Genomic DNA, 23,276 nt, shown 5'->3' on the forward strand with positions numbered 1-23,276 from the left:
CTGAGGGAGGAGCATTCCAGACGGCCGCAGAAGCGCATCTCAAAGCGCGCGATGCGGTGACCGTCTTTGTTCAATGGCCGGTCAGAAGCCGCTGCTGTGAAGATGACCGGAGTTCACGTGGCGATGCTTTATGTTCCTTGAGGCGTGGAGGAAAGCTGCGCGTTGAGGAGGAAGGATGAAAGAAGGAGTTGGACGAAGTTGTGAATGAAGATGGGGATGGGTGAAGAAAATCCGTGCGGGAGGAGGAGGAGGGGCAGGGGGAGCGCCGCCTTTTGTTGGGCGAGAGATGGCGCGCTCACGTGGGCGGAGGGAGTGGAGCGGGGAGGAGGGCGAGGAGGGAGCGGAGGGAGGAGGGCGAGGGGAGGGGGGAGGAGGAGGGGAGGGGGAAGGAGGGCGAGGGGAGGGAGGAGGAGGAGGGAGGGCGAGGCGTGGTCTCGTGGTGGCCTCGCCACCAAAGGGGAGTTGGCTCTCCCCCCCCTCTTCTCTCTCTGGTGTGTTTGCGCGCTCCCGCCTCTCTCACTGTGTGCTCAGCCGAGGTGGCCCAGGGTTTGTTTGTAGCAGCGGTAGGTCGCGTCCGCGTCCAAACAAGCGCCTTTCTAAAGCTCTCTCCGAGGCGACGGAGAGCGGCTGTAAAGCGTTACCCCCCACCCCCCCCTTCCCACCATCCAGCAAGCGGCAAGCCGAACGGCATCATCAGCATCATCAGCAGGTGTGAAAAGGCGAGCAACCTAGCGACGCGATGGATAACTCGCACGTCCTGCCCGCTCACCTGCAGCAGGAGGAGGACTGGGACAGAGAGATGCTCCTCGACCCAGCCTGGGAGAAGCAGCAGCGCAAGGTGAGCGAGCATCTTCCACCGACACACCTGGAGCAGCACCTTGGCCCCCATCGCTTGCACGATTTGACGGACCAGAATCTTCAATTCGGTTCGCTGGCTCGGCCCGAGACAACTTGGCACGGTTCCCCACGCGCGTTCAACTCGTAATCTTTAATGCAGATTTTGGTGGAATTCGATGAGCCACTCGGATATTTGTTTTTGAGACATGTCCAGGACGGTCTGGTCGGCAAGTAGACTCGGCTGCTCACTCACACAACCACCAAAACCGACTTGCCTCTCCACTCAAACGCTCGTTCGCCACCTCCACTCAATGATTTGTCCCCCCAATTCACTTGTTCATTCACTTATCCACTCACTCAGACACTCATTTACTCACTCGCCCACCCACTCACAGCCCATTCACCCATCCACATTGACACTCACCTAAACACTCACTAATGCACATCAACAGACATTTGCCGACTCAAACTAACTCGCATTTAATCACGAATTCGCCTATCCACTCGCATATCCACTCCCTTACACCATCACCCATCCACTCACGTCCACCATCACCCATCTACTCACCCATCCACTCCCTTACACAATCACCCTTCCACTCACCTATCCACTCCCTTACACACTCACCCATCCACTCACCTATCCACTCCCTTACGCCATCACCCATCCACTCACCTATCCACTCACGCCCACCATCACCCATCCACTCACCCATCCACTCACTTACACCATCACCCATCCACTCACCCATCCACTCACCTATCCACTCCCTTACGCCATCACCCATCCACTCACACCATCACCCATCCACTCACCTACACCATCACCCATCCACTCACCTATCCACTCACCTATCCACTCACACCCTCACCCATCCACTCCCTTACACGTGTAGCGCGCACTCTCTTCACAGATTACCGATCCACTCGCTCGCCTTCGCCTATCCCACTCCATTACAAACTTAACAACCCAAACTGGCCGACTCACCCCCTCACTCACCCATTCACTCATCCATCCCTCACTTGTTCCATCACATTTTCACTCTCTCGCTCACTCGTCGATTCGTTCAGTCATTTGCCTGTTCGTTCATTCACTCACTCACCCACTCGCTCGTTCACGCATCCATCCACCCAGTCACACAAACCCAAGTGACTCAACCATTCAGGCATTCAACCGCTCGCTCGCCCTCTCAATTCTTGCGAGACACGCCAGGACAGCGGAAGGGGAATGGAGGCCCGGAAAGATGCCAGAGAGGAAAGTGGATGGATGCGTTCACCTTTACAGACCTGTGCACCCCTCATCAGTGCTGCCTATCTTATTACAGACCAACTCGGACCATATTGGTCACCCCGTGCCCCTTATGAATCGCAACGTTCATCCTACAAAGTCCCATCACGAGGGAGAAACACAAACAAATATACATTGTTTGCTTTGCCCGCATATTGAAACGGCTGTACGCCGTATGGACCTGAAGACTCAATATCCCTGCACACGAATACGGGGTAAGCCATATGGGTTGACAGGATATGCGGCCTCTATCGGGAGAGGGGCCGAATGGATAGGAGAGAGAGATAGATAGGGGGCATTGTATGAGCGAAAGGGGTTCGGTGAAGATTGGAAGGGGAATGAGAGACACGGGGCGTCTCCCGCCCTGGCGTCAGGCATTTTACGTCTGGCCAACCCTCCCTCACCTGCACACGAACTGCGTGTAGAGCCTCCGCTATGCGAACAGACAAGCCTTTTCATGTAATGCGGGGGGTTGGCGTCGAGAAAAGGGGATTTGTATATAGCTTGCGCTGTAATTGTCACGCGAAGTTTTTGGTTTGTTTTACCCTGTGCGTAACCGCGGCAGATTTGGCACGTTTGGCTACGTACGGTGCGAAAGAAACTCAACGTAGATACGTACAAAGAATAACACAGCACTCGCCTACACACTATTCCTCAGGATCACACAACGCCACCACTATCCCTAGCCATACAACTAGCACTTACCCAACTCCTAACACATACCCCCCAACATTAACTATGCCAGTAACCCTATCCAAACACGAACCCAGTCTTAAAACCTCATCCCCAACACACACACGCACACCCCGAACGCGAACCATACCGCCAAACTTAGCCCCAATACTCGACTCACCCCACCCTGAAACACCTAACCCTAACTCTTTGGTTCTTTAGGTAAAGCCACGTAGATCTAAAATAAATCACGACGTTTCGGGCGCAACAAACAAGCGTCCGTCATCAGGTGGGAAATCACGACGGACGCTTGTGTCGCGCCCGAAACGTCGTGATTTATTTGATTTTACACCGACCCCTAACGCACACCACATCTCGCTGACACGAACCATGGGCCCCCACACCGCCAGCTCAACTTCTGACACGGACCCTATTGTGAACACCTTCGTTAGGGACCTGGTGTGTATATTCAGGAAGGTCTTGGAGTACGCGGGCTCCCAGGGTACGCGGACCCACTCATAGACGACCAAACTCATCCGATTCATACTTCACACCCTGTCAACCCATGCGATTTTTACCCCGGATTCTTGTGCAGGGAAATTGAGTTTTCAGGTCCATAATTCTGGCAAACAAAATGTGTCTTTGTTTGTGTTTCTCCCTTGTGATGGGACTATAGGATGAACGTTGAGATTCATAAGGGGCACGGGGTGACCAATAAGGTCTGAATTGGTCTGTAATAAGGCAGGGTACTGACAGATAAGGGGTTGACTAGGTTTGTAAGCGCGAATTCGCGTAAGTTGGGGTTCGCCTATACGAGTGCATATAAAATGTATATGAATGTACATAAATGTTTAATAAAGTACAGTACTGTACAGTAAATAATTCACTAATCATCAGTGGCATCCGGGTCGGATAGAACACGACATTTTATTTGGACTCGTTCCTTTGCGCGGGCGATTGTGTTGCACGTAGTCAAATCCATCATTCGCGTGATGGCGGGGCGGTGATTTGACTCCTCGCTTCTCGCCCCGTGCGTGTGTAGCGATAGTACGAGTCACAAAGTGTGAGCATGAATCGGAGGGTCTTGCGACAGACATTTGGCCGTATCATTAAGTGTCCTCACCCAAACACACAACTGTCAACCCCTTATCAGTGCCCTACCTTATTACAGACCAATTCAGAACTTATTGGTCACCCCGTGCGCCTTATACATCTCAACGTTCATCCGACAAAGTCCCATCACAAGGGAGAAACACAAAAATTTTGCCCGTATTGAAACGGCTGTACGCCGTATGGACCTGAAAACTCAATTTGCCTGCACAAGAATACGGAGTAAATCGTGTGGGTTGACAGGTTTGCGCTTACGCAGGGATACACGGAACCTAACCCTCCCCACGCCTGCGTACTCTGAGACCTTGCCATAAATGCGTCTCATGGCACGGCAGCCTGTGGCACTGCGTGTACTCTTCACGGCGTTTCTCGGCTTCATTCCCGGTGCAGCGGTTGCGATCACATCAACGGGTGGGCACCCATCTCTTGTTGTGTGGATATTCAATGTCTGCTACGTTACTCGTACAATACGGAAAACCGTGACTCAAGGAAACCGCGTACAATTCTTGTGACGCTCTGGAAGGGTTGGAAAGTTGAAAATGTTGGCGCGCATAAAGTCGAGTCCATTGTTTCCTAATACCGTATCCAGCAAGATCTGTGAAGGATTTTAAAAAATCATTTCCCCCCCCCTTCCCCAAAAAAAGAAGTTAAACTTCAGGGGTAGACAACTTTTGGCTGACTAATCTGCGGATAAGCGCGGATAACAGGAGCGGGGAATGTTCCACAACTTTTGGCTGGCGGCGACTGATGAGCGGGAACGATGCGGATACGAGGAAGAATTGATGCTCGAGGTCGTAACGCGGGTTACTGCTGCTGATCGGGGGGTGCGGATTCTAGGAGGGAGCGGTATTTCGTAGGGCGTCAGGATAAGAGTGGCTGGCCTGAGGCTCGCCACTCCTCACGACGAATGGCTGCTTCAACCGCCCTCATGCCACAGCCATTTGGCAAACATATATCAAAAGAGGCACGATATGAAACAATTCTAAATCCCGATGAGATAATGGGTCACCAATTCGCTTATTCTTTTCATAAAAAGCTAAGGACCATCTAAGTAAACCCACCAGAATCGGTGCGTCTCCAGCGGAGGAGGAACAGCAACAACGACACGAACGCTCTCCTGAAGCCCTCTCATGGCCAGCACACCTCGACATTGGCACTTAGGGCCTGCACATTGCCATCATACTTAAGAGTAGAATAAAACAGCTAGCCGAGTGTCGAGCTTTGTTGTTGTCCCCCCCGCACCTCCGATTAGCATGGTCGGCTACGTACTGTGTGAAAGAAGTTCAGCATACATACACGTTTCCCTCGTGTATCACGAAGGATTATTTGTCTCTTAAGTTTGGGAGTTTACTGGCTTTGATTTACTGCTCCACTACAGAAGCAGTCCAACTCCTAATGTGTCTCGCGTCACACTAAACCGGAACTTGAGTGTTATTTAAAAAAAACACAAGTCCACCACATTGGTCATTAACACTGTGGGTCTTAAAAAGAAAGTAAGTGTATCTACTCGGTGACGTTTTGGGCAATGGTTCTACTTAATAGCAGGTGGATGTAGAAGGGTCATTGCCCCTTTTGCTTGTTGAGTTTCTTTTGTTGTCGATTGTGCTTGCTGCACCACTGCCAACGCACCAGCAGCAGGATCGCCGAATGATTTGTTCAATGTTATTAGAAAATATTTCTTGGTTACAGAACCAAATGAAAAAAGACGTGAATACAAGAATCGCATTACAGTGCTGTTGTTCTAATAACAAAGTCAAGTTTGTGGCCTTCATCCAGCAGTCATCTCCCGTTCACACTCGGGACCTTGTAGGAACTCCTGCACTAATAAGAGTTGTACCTCCGATTAACACGGTAGGCTACGTATGGTGCGAAAGAAGTTCAACACACGTGCCACATATGTAGGCCAACATTTCAGGCAGTGGACCTTATTTAAGGCGTGCCTTTCCTGGGGGTGGCGGTGAAGGATCTTTCAGTCTCTGTTGCCACACCACAGCCGACGGAAAGCCGCCTAATGTCACGCAATTGCCTTTGGTCAAATTCTCCTGAAAGCGTTCGATCTGTGTTAGAACTCTGGAGGCTAAGCAGGTTGGAGCCTGGCTGGTGCTTGGGTGAGGAACTATTGGGATGTTGCAGGTTTCGTAGGCCGCGATTCCTACTGCTGTCAGTGAAGCAAGTGGATTCTTGAATCTTTGCTTTCCATCCTCGTATGTGTGCTGTTTTAGCACCTTGTCTGTGTCGCTTTGCTGGTGTCCCCCTTTCACACCCAAGTTACCGATGAATGCGGCATTTGACAAACATCCCAATAATGCAGGACCCGCCTGAAAAATAAGTCCTCGGGACGAGGTAAAGTATTACTCAGTTTCATGTTGGGCAGTCGTGTTTTGTAGTTGTGGATTTATAAAGCACCCAAATGCGATCACGTCTCAAGGCGCTGATGTACAGTGTCGTGGTTTTTTTGTTTGTTGCTACCGACTTTTTTCACTGAAAGATTCACTGCATGGGATTGGGTGGAGTGCGGTGGGACGTGCCCCAACGGACGTGATGGGTCACGGTGGTGGTGGGAGGGGGCGCCGAGGAGGGAGGCAGCCTTCTTCCAGGGTCAGAGTCGAGTTTTAAGCGCAGTCCTTCCTGTGTGCAGCTTGCAATCACGGTGATTCAACAGGCAGCCGTGTATGCACGTTGCATTTCTTTCGCACCGTACGTAGCCAACCGTGCTCATTGGAGGTGCGGGGGAAGGACAACAAATTAAACACAAAAAAGCAGTTCTAAATAAATGAGTTTTCAATCGAGATGATGTCGACATGCATAGCCCTGGTGACTTCCTAATATCGGAAGGAAGAGCATTCCAGACGGCCGTAGAAGAGCATCTGACAGCAGGCGATGCAGTGACCGCTTTTATGCAATGTCATAACAACGTCTGGGCCGTCCCAAGGGTGTCTCATCGCTGAAACACGCAGCGATCAACTCCATCACCGAGTCAGCGGTGGAAATTCTACTTTGCTATGGTGGACGCCAGTCTCTCTCTAGGACAGCCGCTGTTGGGTTTACACAGAGCGCTACTAAGTTTAACCACCACGCAGGCCCACAGCCTTTTTAGCAAAGAGCTCTGCTGCATACGCCTACATATAATCACTATCCAGAATCGACGCAACTTGGCTTGAGAGATTCTGACGAGACCAGTGTGCATTCCGGATGATTAGGTGTGATAGGCACGGCGTCTGTGGCGTTGCCCCACTACACTGTCTCCTCGTGCCTGAGCCACGCGACCTTTCAACGCGAGGCCCTCTCTGTTCGGCACAATTAGAACCTGCACCCACTGTGCTGGTGCAGGGCTTCGTCTTGTGTTTGGGCGAAGCTATTCTGTTTGGTCCAGTCGAGTGCAGCTGCAACAAAAAATAAACAGTTGCTTGTGCGCTCCATCACCGTGCAGCAAATTTCCATCAATTCGTCATTGGTCTGCGCGTCCAGGCTTGTTGAGTGTTTTATTTGTCCTTTCTCTCCTCCGTATAAAGACATTTCCCCGTACGGTATATTTGTTCGTGCTTTGTCTCCTCCCAGAGTAACGAAACAAACACAACTCGACAAATTCGTTCAGCACACTGTGTGTGGCCTTAAGGGGAGCAAAACACATTTCTAATAGGCAACGTTTTGGGCAAGGGCCCTTTTTCATAGCGTGTCTTTGCAAAGTCCGGTTGGTATTCATCGCCGGGATGCATTCCCCCATAGGCGGGCTGTGTTTTGCAGTGAAATACTCGCACGGTGTCAGAATCAGAACATTTATTTATTACTGGGGGAATCCGATGAGCTATGAAGCTCTTTTTCACAGATCTCCAGTGGAGTCATGAGGAGGAGGCGGCTTCGTGTTACACCAGTGATCAATTCCTCCTTACTGACCTTCAAGTTTGCTACATTACCTCCTGCCAGTGGTTAGCCCAATTTGCTGTAAAAACCCACAGTCAACCGGAATTCGACTTCCCGGCCAGCGGCTAACATCAGCGGCGAGTGATAACTGAACCGGTCCTAGGCCCCCCTCCCCCCCCCCCTATAATTATCCTTCGCCAACCCGCACTGACCAGCGTGGAGGAGAATGATCAACAACCCCCATGGACCTACACATGTTGTAATCATTGTCTCCTACTTCCGTCATATCACTTCCTCCACACTCCTCTCAAAAATCACCGTCCTTTCTCGCTGCCCACCACACAACGTCCCCAGCTGTTTAAAAGCAATAAATACCCGTCTCTTACCGTCTTCCCTTCAGCTAATTCTCGCAAATATCCTTTCCTGTTTCACATTTGAGCGTACATTTTATACGTCCTTTGACATGTTGGTATTGGTTTGTTTCCAACTGTTATTCTGCACCCCCAACCCGTTATATTATATTCCCTGCTATTGTATCATCCTAAATAAGTAATTTGGGCCTGTCACGGCAAAATGGAATTGACATCTTTGCTCAGAATTGCCAATGGAGATCAGTGCCACTCCAGTGCTGGTTTCAGCAGATAATGTATCAAATGTTTGCACTTTGTTGAGACTTAAATTACAATTGCCTGTTGTCACGGGAATGAACTATTGTCTTTCTAATAAAGCGAACATCGAGTGGTGCTCATCTCCAAATGTAATTCTTGAGTTGGTGCTTCAAATTCCACATTCCTGCGGCAGGGGCCTTTTATGTTGATACTTACATCATTGACTAAAAAGGTCCGATGGCCTCGGCTAACCTTTGGCTGACGATGGAATTCGTGAATTTGCCGTCATCGCGAGCTCTTTGATCTATCATTGTTAACGCCACAGCTGTGTACGCCACATGCACGGGTCGTGCAGCGTCATAAATAACGATGCAAATATATATGCCGTCACATTCCGCGCTATTGTTTTACATCGCGGTCAAGTTTTAACGACACCCGCTGTCGCGACTTCTTTGTCACGGTACAAAGTGCTTCCTTGCCAGATGCATCGTTATTGTTCATCTATAAAACACGAGTTTTTAGAAACGTCGCGTGAGCTGATGTTACTCTGTGGCCCTGATAAAAGCTTGGAGGGGGGGTGGTGGTGGTGGGGGGCAGTCAAACATGGACCAGGGATGCTCGGAGCTCCGTGAGTCTGTGCCGTCTTGCGCTGGAATGCGCTTCCGCTTAGCAGCGTGCAGAAGGCGCGGTGTTGACCTCCAGCGGTTGGTGGGGGTCACCAACAGACGAATGTCTCTCTTTTTTTGTGTGTGTATCGCCAAGCCCCCGTCACTTCTCCAGCGACCGAGCGGGCCAGCCAGCCAGCCTGTCCGCCCGTCAGCACAACCATCACCAGCCTGCCCCCCCCTGCCCCAACTAGACCTTTTGGAATGCGTTCCCCTTCGAGCATTGATCGAGTGATACCATGCGTGCTATTTTTATGTGCATTGTTCGGCATGCCACGCTGGGGTAAAGTGAGTGGGGTTTTTTTTAACAAGCAGGAACCCAGCCGGCTGCCTGCCGGCCGGGCGGGCAGGCGTGCTCGGCGGTTTTTATGAAGCCAACAGGGACCTCTGATTAATGGGTTATTGTAATTGATACTCGGCCGTTTTTGAAAAAAAAAATGTTTACTTGCCACCTGCAAAATAAAAAACGGGGGGCCTCGATAGAAGCGTCGAGCCGTCTCGGGCAGGCTACTTGTTTGTCGGCTGGAGAATGAACTCGGGACGAGTGGTTCACTGAGAGTTTACCCCCCTCCTCCCCCTTTCCCGGCGATGAAATGAATTGTCACGATTTCAGGGGGTTGCGATTCTGCTCAGTGATTGATATGCCGTGTTACATTTTGCATTGTTTTGAATATGGAAGCTACCTCTAGAGGCTGCGTAGGTTTTGTTTTTTAATTCGGGACAGTCCTGATTAAAGAGTGTTTTAGATTTACACGTACGTGCGTTGAGCTTCTTTCACGCCGTACGGAGCCAATATATTCCGATATATTTTCTTCGTTCTTATGGCGTTTGAAAGTAGTAACAGTCTATAATTGTATTTTACATTTCTTAAGTCATTCCATGGAAAGTCATTTGGACATTTACTGTTAAACGCACATTCTAAATTAACCGTAGGCAGTGTTTATGTATTTTTTTGTTACAAAACAAATCCAATAATGCTTTACTTTTTTTTCCTTTTGTGTTGATGATCCAAAGTGAATAGCAAATGTGCACAGCCTTAGACAATGCTGGGGGGGGGGTGCAGCAATAGACAACAATTGAATGGTGGAGGAATTATTCTGGCAAAGGGTGTGGTCTCGCAGACCTGGAAGGGTTGTGAGGCTTCAAAAAGATGCCGTTAAAGTGATCGTCACAATCACGTGACGACCCAGGCTCTTTAGCCCTGAGCACATTCTCCGAAGACTTGCTACCTTTTTTGTTTTGCACACCTTCGAGTGCAGCTGAAGCTTATAAGGCCTAAGCTTTGGTGAGGCTAGGAGCTCTGTTCCGATTTAAAGACAATTCAAAAGCAAAAAAAATGGCCAAGTATTTTGGTCAAGCGAAGCAGTTGGGAGGGGGGCGGCAACGCGTTTCATTTCGCGGTCCCTTAAGCCGATGGTTGGAAATTCGACATTTACGGGACAGGGTCTCTCTCGTCCGTTCAACTGCAACTGGTGGCTTGTCTCAAAATCATTCTCATTTATCGACCACAGAGGGATGGACGATGATGGGTTCAAGTCTACCGTTGACCGGGATTTGAACATGATTGGGAGAAGAGTCCATGGCCACGGTGCATTTCTGCGGCTGAAACATACCTGCGATGCGTTACGCGCATACAGTTCTGTATATTAAGCAACGCGCCTCGCCCACTGTTTGACTATTTTAACTTTGCGGTGCGAGAAAACATGCAAATGTACAGCCCAAATCCTCCCCACGCTTTTGTGGGTGAAGGGTTTGGTGAGCGTGGGGAGCATAGATGGCGAGTGCATAGAACCACAGTACAAGGATGGATTTCGACGATGTAAGCACAGCACCGCTGGCACCAATGACAACTCGGTATGCGTGTGTACCGCCCCTCCCCATCATCCAAGCATTATCCAGTTTGAGCTTTGCTTCGCTTTTGAGATCTTTTGAGATTGGGTGCATTCTGGAGTGATCATTCTGGGTGATCTGGCCACCGCAAAGCGGGTTCGCGTGTAACACGCACACAACATACACGTGCACAACGTTAGGTCAAGTACTCGAATTGTAAAAGGTTTACGTGACAATTCTTACTAATTGGCTGTGTGGGCGAGGGGAGCGATCTAACCCAACAAAATGAACCCCTTATTGAACGTTAGGTCAGCGGCACGGGACTGTGTCGATACTCAGTATTGCACCGACCCAGTCATGTCATTAATAATTACCTATTGAAGGCCCAAACGTGCCCTTTCGTGAAACTCCTCAAGGTCAAAGTGTGTGTTGTGTGTGTGTGTGGGGGGGGCCCTCTATCACTTATTCTCTGAGACAAAAGGATTACCAAAAGGCTGTAGAGTCTGGCCCGCTAAACATTGACACACACCCAGCTTACTCGTCCTTCCATAACAAAGGCGTTCGCAATTGTGACAATGGCGATCCGAATGGCGTCCCCCCGCCTACCCTGTCTAAAACTCGTTGTTGTCCGTCCAATTCCCCCACACGGGGCCCCGTGAGGAATTTGGAGGTCGTGTGTGATCCCCTGTGGGGGATGCTGGGGGGAGGTTGGTAGGGCGGCACCCATTGCATGATGTGCAAGCTTTACTCAGGCACCCACCAACCCAATAACTTCTGCTGCTGCTGCTTATTGCAGCAGCAAACCAGCGACAGTTAATAACAGTTGACACAGATGCGGCAGAAATTTCTAATGGTTCAATGTTAGGTGCGAGTCAGTGTTTCACGACCAGTCAACATCTGCCGGTGGGTTTATTTTTTTACGATTGACTTCTGGTGCAGCGTGCATGGGCCCACACAGTGTGCTCGAATTAAGACGATACTCATTTGTCAGTGACGCTGATCCAAAGAGTAACAAGGTAAATCGCAGTGCTCGTGTTCTCCGCAGCAATGCTATCGATGATCTTGTTCCACCATGAAGAGGGCAAAAATATAACGAATATATAGACTACTTCATGGTGTCCGAAATGTCACCCTATTGTATGCATGTTGAATTTATTCCGCACCATACACAGCCATACGTGCTAATCGGAGACGCGGGGGAAGGACACCAACCAAAACACCGTTTTCTTCGGATTATAAGATGCGCTGGAAAATAAGACTTACCCCCAAAGCTTGTGGCTGGTGTGAATAAAGTTACACAATTATGGCCTTTCTCACAAACACACACACACAGAATACTCCAACTATTGCAGTAAAATACAGGGAAGAAAGTCTTAGGATCCAGAGAATATGGTATATACGGTATAAACATATTTGCCTCTTGATGCGAGTTTTTTATTTGTCCATGTGCACCACTGACCAACGCAACAGCTTATTACAACAATATCTTGTCTGGAGGCCCTAAATGCATTGGTTGCTGTGTACGAAGATGCTGCAGTCCATCGCCAACGCGTGTATTATTTAGGGGATAGTTTTCGGATGCAACCACGGTGTTAGCACTCGAGCACAATGAATGCAGCACCGTGGGAAAGAAAGCAAACGGCCCGTTGAAACGCGTGTGTGGATAATAAAACATCACCACTTGGCTTGGGCCGATGATATCACCGCACCCATTGGCGTTGTTTGGAATTAAAGTTACGTTAAAGTTATGCCAGAGACAATTCCGGCAAAAAAACATTTTGCATTTTTCTGGCACCGAGTGTGTGCGCTGTTATTTGGAAGAGCGTTTCACTCCCGAGTTGGAAGTTTTTGCGAGTTTTAAATTCTTCCTTGGGGGTGGCAGGGGTGGGGTTGTGACTGCACATCCTATCCTCCGCGGTCTATGAAATAAGAATCACTTTGTGAAACTTGGAACGGTGGCTGTCCTTTTCGAGAAACAGCCTCCCGCCCCTGCTAGGGGACTGTGGAAATTCACCCGCTGGCTCAGAGCCGTGAGCAGTGACGGGCTGTGTGGCCATGAGCAGCGGAACGGTGATTCACTGCTGCCCCTCATTTGACGAATTTTCACGATTTGGTGTCACAATTCCACTCCGATTAGCACGGTTGGCTACGTACGGTGCGAAATAAGTTCAACATGGCCACATTTGAGACTTGATTTTCTCTAGATTTTCTTTTTTTACATTTAGTGGCTGCAGGGGTGACGAACACCCATTGCAAATACCTTTAAAAATCTAAAAACGCAGAGGGAAAAAAATCAACAAAGAATCGATGCATCATTCCACCCCTACTGCCCGTGCCCATTGGAGCGGGGAGACGCTGATATCTTTACTTTCATATCGCCCTGACAAGTTGGTTGCCGCTGAGGGGGTCCGTGGGTTGAGCCCAAGCGGTCGCCCTGGTTAATACTGCAGTGTGAATTAACCATAAAAATACTTACACACACCGTCAGCTTCACAGTGGCCGTTGAAGACGTTTTTAGCAAAATGCAGATAACTAACTTGAACTATTTAAATTTTTTCCAGGTAAGGCTCACGAGCTGTGTAGCTCTTTTTCAGAAGCAATATGGCTATCACAAATGGCGGCTCGGCGAATTCGCGTGTACCAGCAACATGGGCCAAATTTTGAGAATTGCTTGGAAAATGACTTATTTGGAAAACACCACAAAGCAACGTCACCCCCCCCCCGCCCTGACTGGGAGTCTTCACTCAACTGAAACGCAGCGCCTTTGTGACAGCCTTGTGTGGCAAGAATTACGCGGATAGCAAATGCACTTAAGTTTAGTTATTATTATGATAGAGAAAACCCGTACGCTGCGCCTTGTTGTCAGTCCCATCATTTATCTTCACGCGTGTAATGGCCTTAATAATCCTCACCATCCACTTGGCTTGTTTCCGGACGTTTGTACGAGCTCACAGTTTCCCGGGGCCAGCAGTAAGTGTTTCGCTCTCCACCTCCATCCCTCAAATGTGTTTTTTCATAACGTTCTGGCGGCTTGATGTTGCCAGACAAGTTCTCCGCTGCGAGAAACAATGCGGACATTGTGCGCGGCTAATGGGGTGTCTCGTGGTGAATATGAGAGAAATATTCATTAACTTTGGCTTCACATGGCCCGCAGAGACCGGCTCTATGCGCTCTACAGTAGCACACTGGAACGCCTCTCATCCGCTTTGTTGTAGGGGGGGGGGGGTCTCTGGTTTGAGCTTTGCGCCTGGGCCCTGTTAACAGTAGCCGTGATGAATAACAACTAAAAATGACTCCTCATTATCGGAGCGGTTATGTGATTCTTATTCGCAGAGGCTCGGATGAAGGGAATGAGTTTTCTGTCGCTTTTGGGATCACTCTTTTCCATGCACAATCGCAGATAATAAGAAGACTCGATGCACGGGTAATAGGAGATTGCATGGTTTGATGATGGTGTATGGATAACAGGAAGTGCGGATGACAGCCAAACACGAATATATGGCAATTGGCCAAATATCTCGGGTCAGGACCCTATGGTCATCCTCGCAGCGGCTTTTGGCTGGCCATCAAGCAAAGACGGTTACCGCAGATGCGCTTCTGTGGCCGTCTGGGCTGCTCTTCCTTCCGATACGGTATTAAGAAGCAACTGGAGCTCTGCACTTTTAAACCTAGATTGAAAACGTATTTCTTTAGAACTGCTTTTTTTGTGTTCAATTTGTTGTCCTTCCCCCGCACCTCCGATGAGCACGGTGGGCTATGTACGGTGCAAAAGAAGTTCAACGTAATTACAACGCTCGCTGCTGCAGAGTCTGCTTCTGGAAACCGTGTATGTGGAGTCCCCACAATCTACGCCGTGGGGCCCATTCGCGGATGGCAAGCAGAGAGAGAGAGCGAGAGCATCCCCATCGTGTCGGGGGTGGTGTGTATTGTGTGTCTCAATATTTAATCCTGTGTTTTTTACCCAGCATGTGACCCTTGCAAAAAGCAGCTCCGTACAGTGTGCTCATTGGAATGGGGCCAAGAAAACAACAACGGTGGCTCCCGTTTATTTTTAACATTTGGCGGCGGACGATCTTCGTCGTCTTTATCGTCCCTACAATTCAGCGGAGATGTTCTGAAATCACGTTATTGCTTTTATTTTGTAAGCGCGCCACCTATTTGTGCGCGTATGAGATAATTCAAGTAACATGCTGCTGTTGCACACAAGTGGAAAAATTGTCGGCTATTGAAATGTGCCCAAAAGTTAATTATCGTAATAATGACAGATTACAGTCCTTTGTCAATTTGTGGCTGGTTGCAAGACCCTTCCTGCCCCCCTCCCACCCACGTTGTATCAGTCGTGAGGATTGTTTGACCATACTTCACCGCGCTGGCCAGGGCCAGGTTGGCGAAGGGTTTGGGGAGTTAGTCACGTGGCACATTTTTATAAATAGTTGATTTCGGGTGGAGGAGGGTTTATGACACATTCTCTACACGACCTCACCGAAATGAAACAGTTTATGAATGTTACGTTGAACTTCTTTCACAACCGTACGTAGCCAACCGTGCTAATCGGAGGTGCAGGGGAGCGGGCAAGGCCAATAATCGGAGGTGTGGGAGAATCGAGGACAAGAAGGCGCGAGAGTTGTAGACGTCCAAAGATGCGGCGATTCGCACGCTCGCGACGCGCTCGCCGGCTACGCGCACACTAGGATCGACCGTGATTTTTTTACATGCAATTTCACGCGCCGGTGTTGCGTGTGGGCTCGTGAAGCGAGCGTAAACTTTACAAGCACAAGGACGCGAGCCAAATCAACCACAGCCACCACCAGATGAGATGGTGAAATCAATGCAAAAGCTGAACAACAACAAAAGCCAAAAGATTATTCTTGGATTGAATCGCAACCCTGAACCGTGATGAGTTATCAAATCGCTGTGGCGATGAATCGTTAAGATGCCTGCGGGCTTGCATCATGCACCTTCTGGAGCGGATCACAGTCCCATGGTTTTCATTCCCCCGTAAGATTCCACAGACGAATGCCAAACTTTGCATTTCATAATGTCCTGACCTGTTTGTACACGTACAGCTCTTTCGTCAGTACGCTGCTGGGCTCGTCAATTAGTTATTCAATTTCGTCCATGAAGCAACTTCGTCGACTTATTGTCGCAGCTTTTCAGCTTTTGGATGGTCGACAAGTCGGCGTTTGAGTGGATCACCTTGAGTGGAATTAAACTCGAGGTGTTTTATGCAACCAGCCGTAGGCCTCCAAGGACCACTTTGAAAGTGTATCCCGTCATTTGGCTTCATGTCATCTCCTTGGTAGCTGTCGTGGTTAATTATCATTGTACGTAGAATTCCTTCATGATTGAGCCTTCCAGGACGGGCTTACACGGCTGGCCCAAGTGGCCCGTTGCTTCGCTGTCACTTTGGGACACCGCTGCGATATCAAAAATGCTGAAACTGTGAACTCTCGTTCCCTTTACAACCAAAGTTTGCCCAGCCGGCCTGGCACGTGGTTCGGAAGGCACAAGGTCGTTTTTTTCCACTGCAGAAGCCTGAGCCGTGCCGCTGACGTCCAGCGCTATGAACGAACGGTGACGCGTGTCGGTGACGCGGTGACGCCGCGTCCTCATGGCCGCACTGACCAAAATCGCAAGCAGTGATGCGTCATTAGCCCCCGCATGCATCCTGACCCTGCTTCGGCCCCGGGCTACATTCGCCTGTCTTGTTACATGTATACCGACGTACGTACGTTGAACTTCTTTCGCACCGTACGTAGCCAGCCGTGCTAATCGGAGGTGTGATCAGCACGGTTGGCTAATTGTGACGCCAACCTGAACATGGTTTGGTTCTGTCTTGGCACGGTAAATAGCCGGGAGAAAAACCTCCTATGCCCGTGAGACCGCCTTGGTGGCTCGGCTCAGATGTGCCAGTGGAAAAGGGCTATTTGTAACGCATCTGTATATATGTTTAGCTTCTTTTGCGTTGCACATAGCCAGCCGTTCTAATTGGAGGTGTGTGACCGCTGCTATACACGTGGCTTTGAAACCATATTCTCTTTGGTAAATTAAATGTTTGAAGTGTTTTGTTGAGCTAATTATTGAATTACAGTTAAAAAGAAACAGGTGGAGTTGTGAGGAGACTTAAAAACAAATCGTGGCTATAAACTGACAATGCCAGCTCGATTGAAAAATATCGCACCCAATTTTATTTTGTCACATGTTACACATTGATGCTTCTTATTACCACGTAGCACTGTATAGTGGGGGGGGGAGTTCCAAAAAAAATTCCTTGCATAATATCCAACACCCCTCCCCCCCGTAACCTTTGCATATTTAAATTCACCCAAGGGAGGTTGAAAGGGCCCGGAAATTCCACAGCCCCACAGCCTCCGTTGTGTAAACAATGGAAAACCCTCGGCGGCCGCTGACACTGGGGCGGGCGCAACCTTGTACGTGCATCAAGTGGCGTTTATCAAGAACATTAGCGGCCGTGTCGGGTGTGCGTCTTCCTTCTCCGCACCGAACGAGGGTTGTGTGTCACTGTGAAGGTTACGCGTTCCACATTGAAACCACCCGTCGGTTCCACGTTTGGGTCCCCCCCCCAGGCCTTTGCTGGGTGGACAGCGCTGTCCCCGTAAACATGGCACAGTGCCTGTTGGGCCCACGTTGGCACGTGGCTTGAAACTATTGGAGCAACTTTCGATTTAAAGCTTTCGTGACTGCAGGGATTCATCTTCTTGGTTCTTTCGGTAAAGTCACGTAGAAGGGAAATAATAAAATAATAAAAATAAAACATAAAATTTCGTAGCAACGTTGAGCCGACATTGGGCCAAGGTTGGGCAAACATTCTATGTTTACTGGCTTCTTGCTCTTTTCTAAAGGAAAAGCTCTACCGAGTCCGAAGACTGATTTTTGGGAAGTCCTGCATGAGGATGTCTGGACACTCTCAGTGTACATCGTATGGCTTGTATCAAGGGGAGGAAACCGGAGAACCCGGAGGAAACCCATGGAGAACAGCGGGAGAACATCCACACCTCACACAGAAAGGTGCCCAGGTCAGGGATCGAACCCAGGGTTTCCTTCCGTGAGGCATAAGTGTAAAGCACTACGCCACCCTGGCACCCAACGATGATGATTATATCAAAGCAAACTTGGTAATGATGACGATGGTGGTGAAGCAGGTTTGAGCCTGGTTAGTGCCTGAATAGGATGATGACCACGAGGGCTTGCCAGGCGTTTGTAGCCATGGGGCTTGCGAGGTGACTGAGAGATTGATGTGGTGAGTGTTGCCCCCTTGTACGTGTGTGCGAAGGGATTTCTCCTGGTTCACCGGTTTCCTCGCACATGAAGCCAAACTCGCATTAATGGAATGGGCCAAACATCTCAACTGTGGCAGGCCCGTCAGTGAAGATGTCAATGCATAGCACAGCAACAACGGATGACCATCTAGAGGAAATCCTTCAGTTTATTATTCGGAAGTAATTGAGTGACATTCTGCAATGCTGTGGTCTGTATTATAAATTGGGCTGTGCCTAATCACCCTTCCTCGCAATTGACGAGTTCTCACGATTCCAGGTCGTGCTTCGAATCAAGAATCGTTGCGGTGAATGTTCGCGAGCGGCACCTCGTGGCTGGAGCTGAACCCAACGATCATACCGCGTACACAATTTTAAGAACATAATTTTTTTTAATCCACGAATCCATCCATTTTGTGTTACACTCACAATTTTGACTCCTCAGATGTCACTGCAGTGGGTTGTCCCCTTAGTGGCTTTCTGTTGGATGATTCACTCCTGCCATAGGAAGATCTAATTTCCACCACTGTTCCTCGACTCTGGTAATCGGAGAGATATTTTTCTTATGATATGTCCTAGATTATTTTTTGTACCTCACAGTGGACAAACCCAAGGGCTCAGAGCTGTAAATTATCTTGGCGTTGTCCAATCCTGTCAATGTCACCGTCATCATCACGATCTATGGGCAGATTGCCCGTAGATGTCCTCTGCACACTTCGTCATCCCGCGGCACCAATCTCTTGTGATGTCCTCGTCAAGCCATTCTCTGTTAGGTGTTCCTCTCTGTCCGGTTCCTTCCATTTTTCCCCCGAACAACACATCTTTCATTTTCCTCTTGTCCGTCCTTCAAATGTGTCCAGTCTGATCCTGTTACTGTGCACAACATATGAGCCTGGTCTTTGTTGATCCAGTTTGTCGTAAAAAAAAATCACCCTGATTGATTGACTTGAAAAACCAGTTATTAATCTCAGTGTGGTAGCACAGCCGCATACAGTGGGAGGAAATAAGGGTGTCTGGTACAGGAGAGAGGGCTGTGGGAGCGTTGTGGTGCCACGCACACTCCACCAATGTATGAGCCCGGCGACCCGAGTTCGATTCCAGGCCACGGGCTAACATCAGTGGTGACTGATGGCGGAACTGGGTGTGACAATTACCAAAACTGACATGTCATGAAAGGGCCTTGATTCACGAATGGATTAACAAAAACAACTGTGCAGTCTATACCCTTAGACGGATGCAAAGCTCAGGTCGAGTGTGGCGAGGTAGATAGTACTGCAGCGGAGTTCGATGGTCATCTTTTATATTGAGATTGACGTTAGTTTCTCTGTCCCTTTTTAATTTTGCCGTAGAGTCCACTGGTGAAGTTCATGTCGGGTCGTATGGTAGTGGAGTCCGGATGCATCGGTTCAGTGGAATCGTCGGTTTGTCCGTGGTGCAGTCATTTAGGAAAATGTCATTTTTTTATTCTGACTTTTTATCAGACCAGGTCTCACTGGATCCACTTGGCCTGTCATCCGTCGGGGGTCAATAATAGGAATAGATTACCACTTTGTCAGAAGTTGTTCATCGTGGATGGACTGGCCCCAGTTAGAGGAATGAGAAATTTCCACCACTGGCCTAGAGCCACTCGTATGAGCCGGGGCACACTTTCGTTCGTTCGTTTCTCAGTCCGCTTGTCCTGGTGAGGGTCGCAGCGGCAGCGTGTTGAGTAGTGGCGGTCCACACCTCCCTTTCCCTGGCAACAGACTCAAGCTCTACATTACTACACACCACTACACTACACTATACACTAATACACTACACTATACACTAACTATACACTACTACACTACTATACACTACTAGCTATACACTACTACACACTACTATACACAGACTCTAGCTCTTCCTGGAGAATTCCCAGACCAGCCGAGCGACATCGTCCCGCCAGCGTGTCCAAGGCCGGCCCCGGGTCTTCGCCTAGTGGGCACACACTTGGACTTAAAAAAATTTGTTCGCACTTTTTACATTCCTCATTTTCCATGCAACTGGTGATAATCTGTGCCAGTGTTCTTCATTCATGGCAAGGCCTGTGGGCCACTCGTGGTCCCTGGTGGCCTTCAGTGCAGCTCCAGACATGCGGCCTCCGACGAAACACAAATGTGAAAACACCGCCCATCATCGTGCTGTCAAACCCCAATGGTTTCAAATGCGTGGCGTGGCACTCGCACCGATGTTTTATTGGCAAAGTGGCCCCCCACTAGACATCACCGCTCTCCCACGTCTTCATTGTGTTTATAACGTATGCACGTATGTTTGTTGAACTTTTTCCGCACCGTACGTAGCCAACCGTGCTGGTACAATACAGTGCACGGTATCATCAAACCAAAGTTGTGAAAGCAGTCGCGCTGACCAAACGTAGGAGGGCAAATGCATTCATGGGTGTGCGCAATCTTCTTTTCTTTAAAAAAACAGAAGTTCATCGCAATGTTATAAAATAAACTATAGTGTATGAATAAGCAAAGTCCTGAGCTAACCGGGTGCAGCCGACATTGACACACGGATCATCACACACTACGGGGTCACTGGTAACAATAAAAGTGTCAAAATAATGAAAAATCCTACGGAGGAAATATGCGTGCCTGTGGTGTTGCATAAGGACGAGTGGAAAATGCGTAACGCCAGTCGATGCAGCTTCTCGTCGTCCTTCGAGTCCGAAGATGACACTTGTCGATGACGGTATCGTGTTTTGCGTGTGCGACTGTGGCCATGTAGACGCCACAGTGGCGAGATGTTAACTACCTCGCCTGGTATACAGGAGGTCGTGGATTCAATCCCGACCCTGACGCCTGTTTTTTTGGAGTTCGTATGTCTCTCTCCTCGTGGTCGCGTGGATTTTTCTCCGGATCCTTCAGTTTTTCCCTCCACATTCAAACTCAACATGTGTTAAGAGTATTTGGCCGCTATAAATCTCCAAGTGATATGCCACTTCGTTGAGCTATCATTCGTGGCCAAGTATATTCAATTAGGCCTTAGCTGGTAAAATAAAAATAGTTTATAGTTAGAATAGTTTACTTTAGACCAATACCACGTCGGTTGCACCTGTCGAATGATGTTTGAAGGAATGTGGTTGGTTGCCCATGGAGATTATTTTTCACCGAGTTGCAGCATCTCGTGCGCTGGGTAAACAAAGTCGCGTTTGGACAGAATGTGCAGTGACGAGCTCGAGTTGCCACTCGGATACGTCACGGGAAGAACGCGAATATGTGACATTACTGGAAGAGGGGGGAGAACTTGGCAATGTGTTCCCTTGAGGACCGTTTTATTATCATCACAACCACGCAAGTGACAACATCTGGGACTTGCAATGCCACGGGAAGACTGACAGATTTTGCGGAAGAGCCACCACGACAAGAGGACGATGCTGGGAAAACCAGGACAGAGGTGGTGACCCGTGTTGTTGTCACGCTATGCATCGGCAATTCATTGGGCCAAACTGAAATAATGGCCGAATGACGGACAAGAGTGGGGAAAACGCAGAGGATTGAGCCGGAGTCACAAACTCTGGGAGTGTCGTAGTTTGTAAACCAGTGATGATTCAGCCCCCCCCCCCCCCACTTAACCTCTCCCGCACCACAGGGATTTGATGAATTGTCACGATTAGGATCCGTGATTCTATCTAAGAATTAATCGTTTTTTTGGTCGTATTTATCACCGTCCGCAGATTGTACGGGTTCGCGTTATTTTCGTTGCCTTGGTACAGTTTTGCTTACCCTCATTTAGCCTTCATGCAACGTTAGTCTTATCATTTAAATGAACCGTAATAATAATCCACTCTTACGCGTTCAGCTCGAAGCCAATTATCGAGTACGAAATGCAAAGTATGCCCCAAAGTCATTCAACTGCCCTCTGGCCGATGTGCCCCAGGCCATTTTCGGACATAAACCAAAGCTTTAGGTGCTGACAGTTGTTCTGGTCTCTTGAGTGAATCTGATGATTCTGGTGTGGTCCTAGCAACCTTGCAATCCAGACAATGGGTGCAGTGGGCTTGCTCAGTGGCTGCTGATTAGCAACTGTGCTAGAGGTACTTGTTCGTACCACCAGAAGTGGCATAACTTCAGCGGTTCCAATTTCTTGATGTGGCCAATAAACAGTCATTTACGTAATAACCATTCGAAATGAATGGGGTTACCAAAGTAAGTCCATCGTATCAGCCACACCAATACATGGGTACTGCTACATTTTCGCTGCCTAAGGTGGTACCAATATCCTCTCTGGCCCCATGGATTGCTATCTGTGTTTTCGGATTGCACCGCATGTTGTTTCGGGTCTATATGCTGAGGAGTTCCTTCCGTTCTTGCTGTCAGTTCCTGAAGAAGCTCCTCCACACACAGTCGAGCGAAACGTCGGACGACACGACGGACCGACCCGCGGCATGAGCCCAAAAAACACGTAGGGGGGAGAGGGGAGAGAGTGCGGTTCGGCACGACCGTGAAAATTTCACGCGGCCGAAATTCCGAGCCCTTTTGCAAAACCCTCCCACGTGTAACGCACGGAGGTGCACGAGGGATCTCGCTGTGGGTGTGTGCTCCTGCACCGAGCAAGGAACGCATTAGGCACGCACCTGTTTTCTATCACAAGCGTGCTTGCACACGCTGGCTAGCTTTCGGCCACAGTCAAATTCTCTGAGATTGCAGGGATGCCATCAAATGGCTCAGTTGAAATTTACGTAGCAATTCATTGCCCCCCCCCCCGCTCCCCTACTGCGTCCACTTGGCAGGGACCCTCCTGGAAAAGTGTCGTGAGACTCGGTGAGCGAGGGCCCTCGTGGGTAAACAACGCTTAGTTAGTCAAGCTTGTTTGGGCGCTGTGGTGGCGAGATGTTAGCTACCTTGCCTGGTATACAGGAGGTCGTGGGTTCGATCCCAACCCTGATGCCTGTACATTTGGAGTTTGCATGTTCTCTCTTCCCGTGGCCGTGTGGTTTTCTCCTGGTCCTCCGGTTTTTCCCTCCACATTTATAATTGACATGCATTTAGAGTATTTGGCTGTGATACATTTTGCACCTGATAAGCCACTTCGTTGGGCTGTCATTTGTGGCGAGGTCGCTTCTGAAACCGGTAAAATATAAAACATGTTTAGTTTCATA

At 49.2% G+C, this 23,276-nt stretch overlaps 1 protein-coding gene across 1 annotated transcript in view; it reads left to right on the forward strand.

Moving 5' to 3' along the window:
* The first annotated feature begins 511 nt into the window (after nt 1-511).
* Nucleotides 512-23,276, forward strand: part of LOC144723651 (alpha-actinin-1-like) — a 78,634-nt gene continuing 55,869 nt past the window's right edge. Inside the window, exon 1 of the mRNA XM_078602546.1 lies at nt 512-838. Coding sequence (XP_078458672.1) covers nt 740-838 — 99 coding nt within the window. The 5' untranslated portion in view covers nt 512-739. The remainder of the gene's footprint in view (nt 839-23,276) is intronic.

The sequence above is a fragment of the Lampetra planeri genome, chromosome 18, assembly GCF_965212315.1.
Source record: "Lampetra planeri chromosome 18, kcLamPlan1.2.h2, whole genome shotgun sequence".
Lineage (NCBI taxonomy): Eukaryota > Metazoa > Chordata > Hyperoartia > Petromyzontiformes > Petromyzontidae > Lampetra > Lampetra planeri.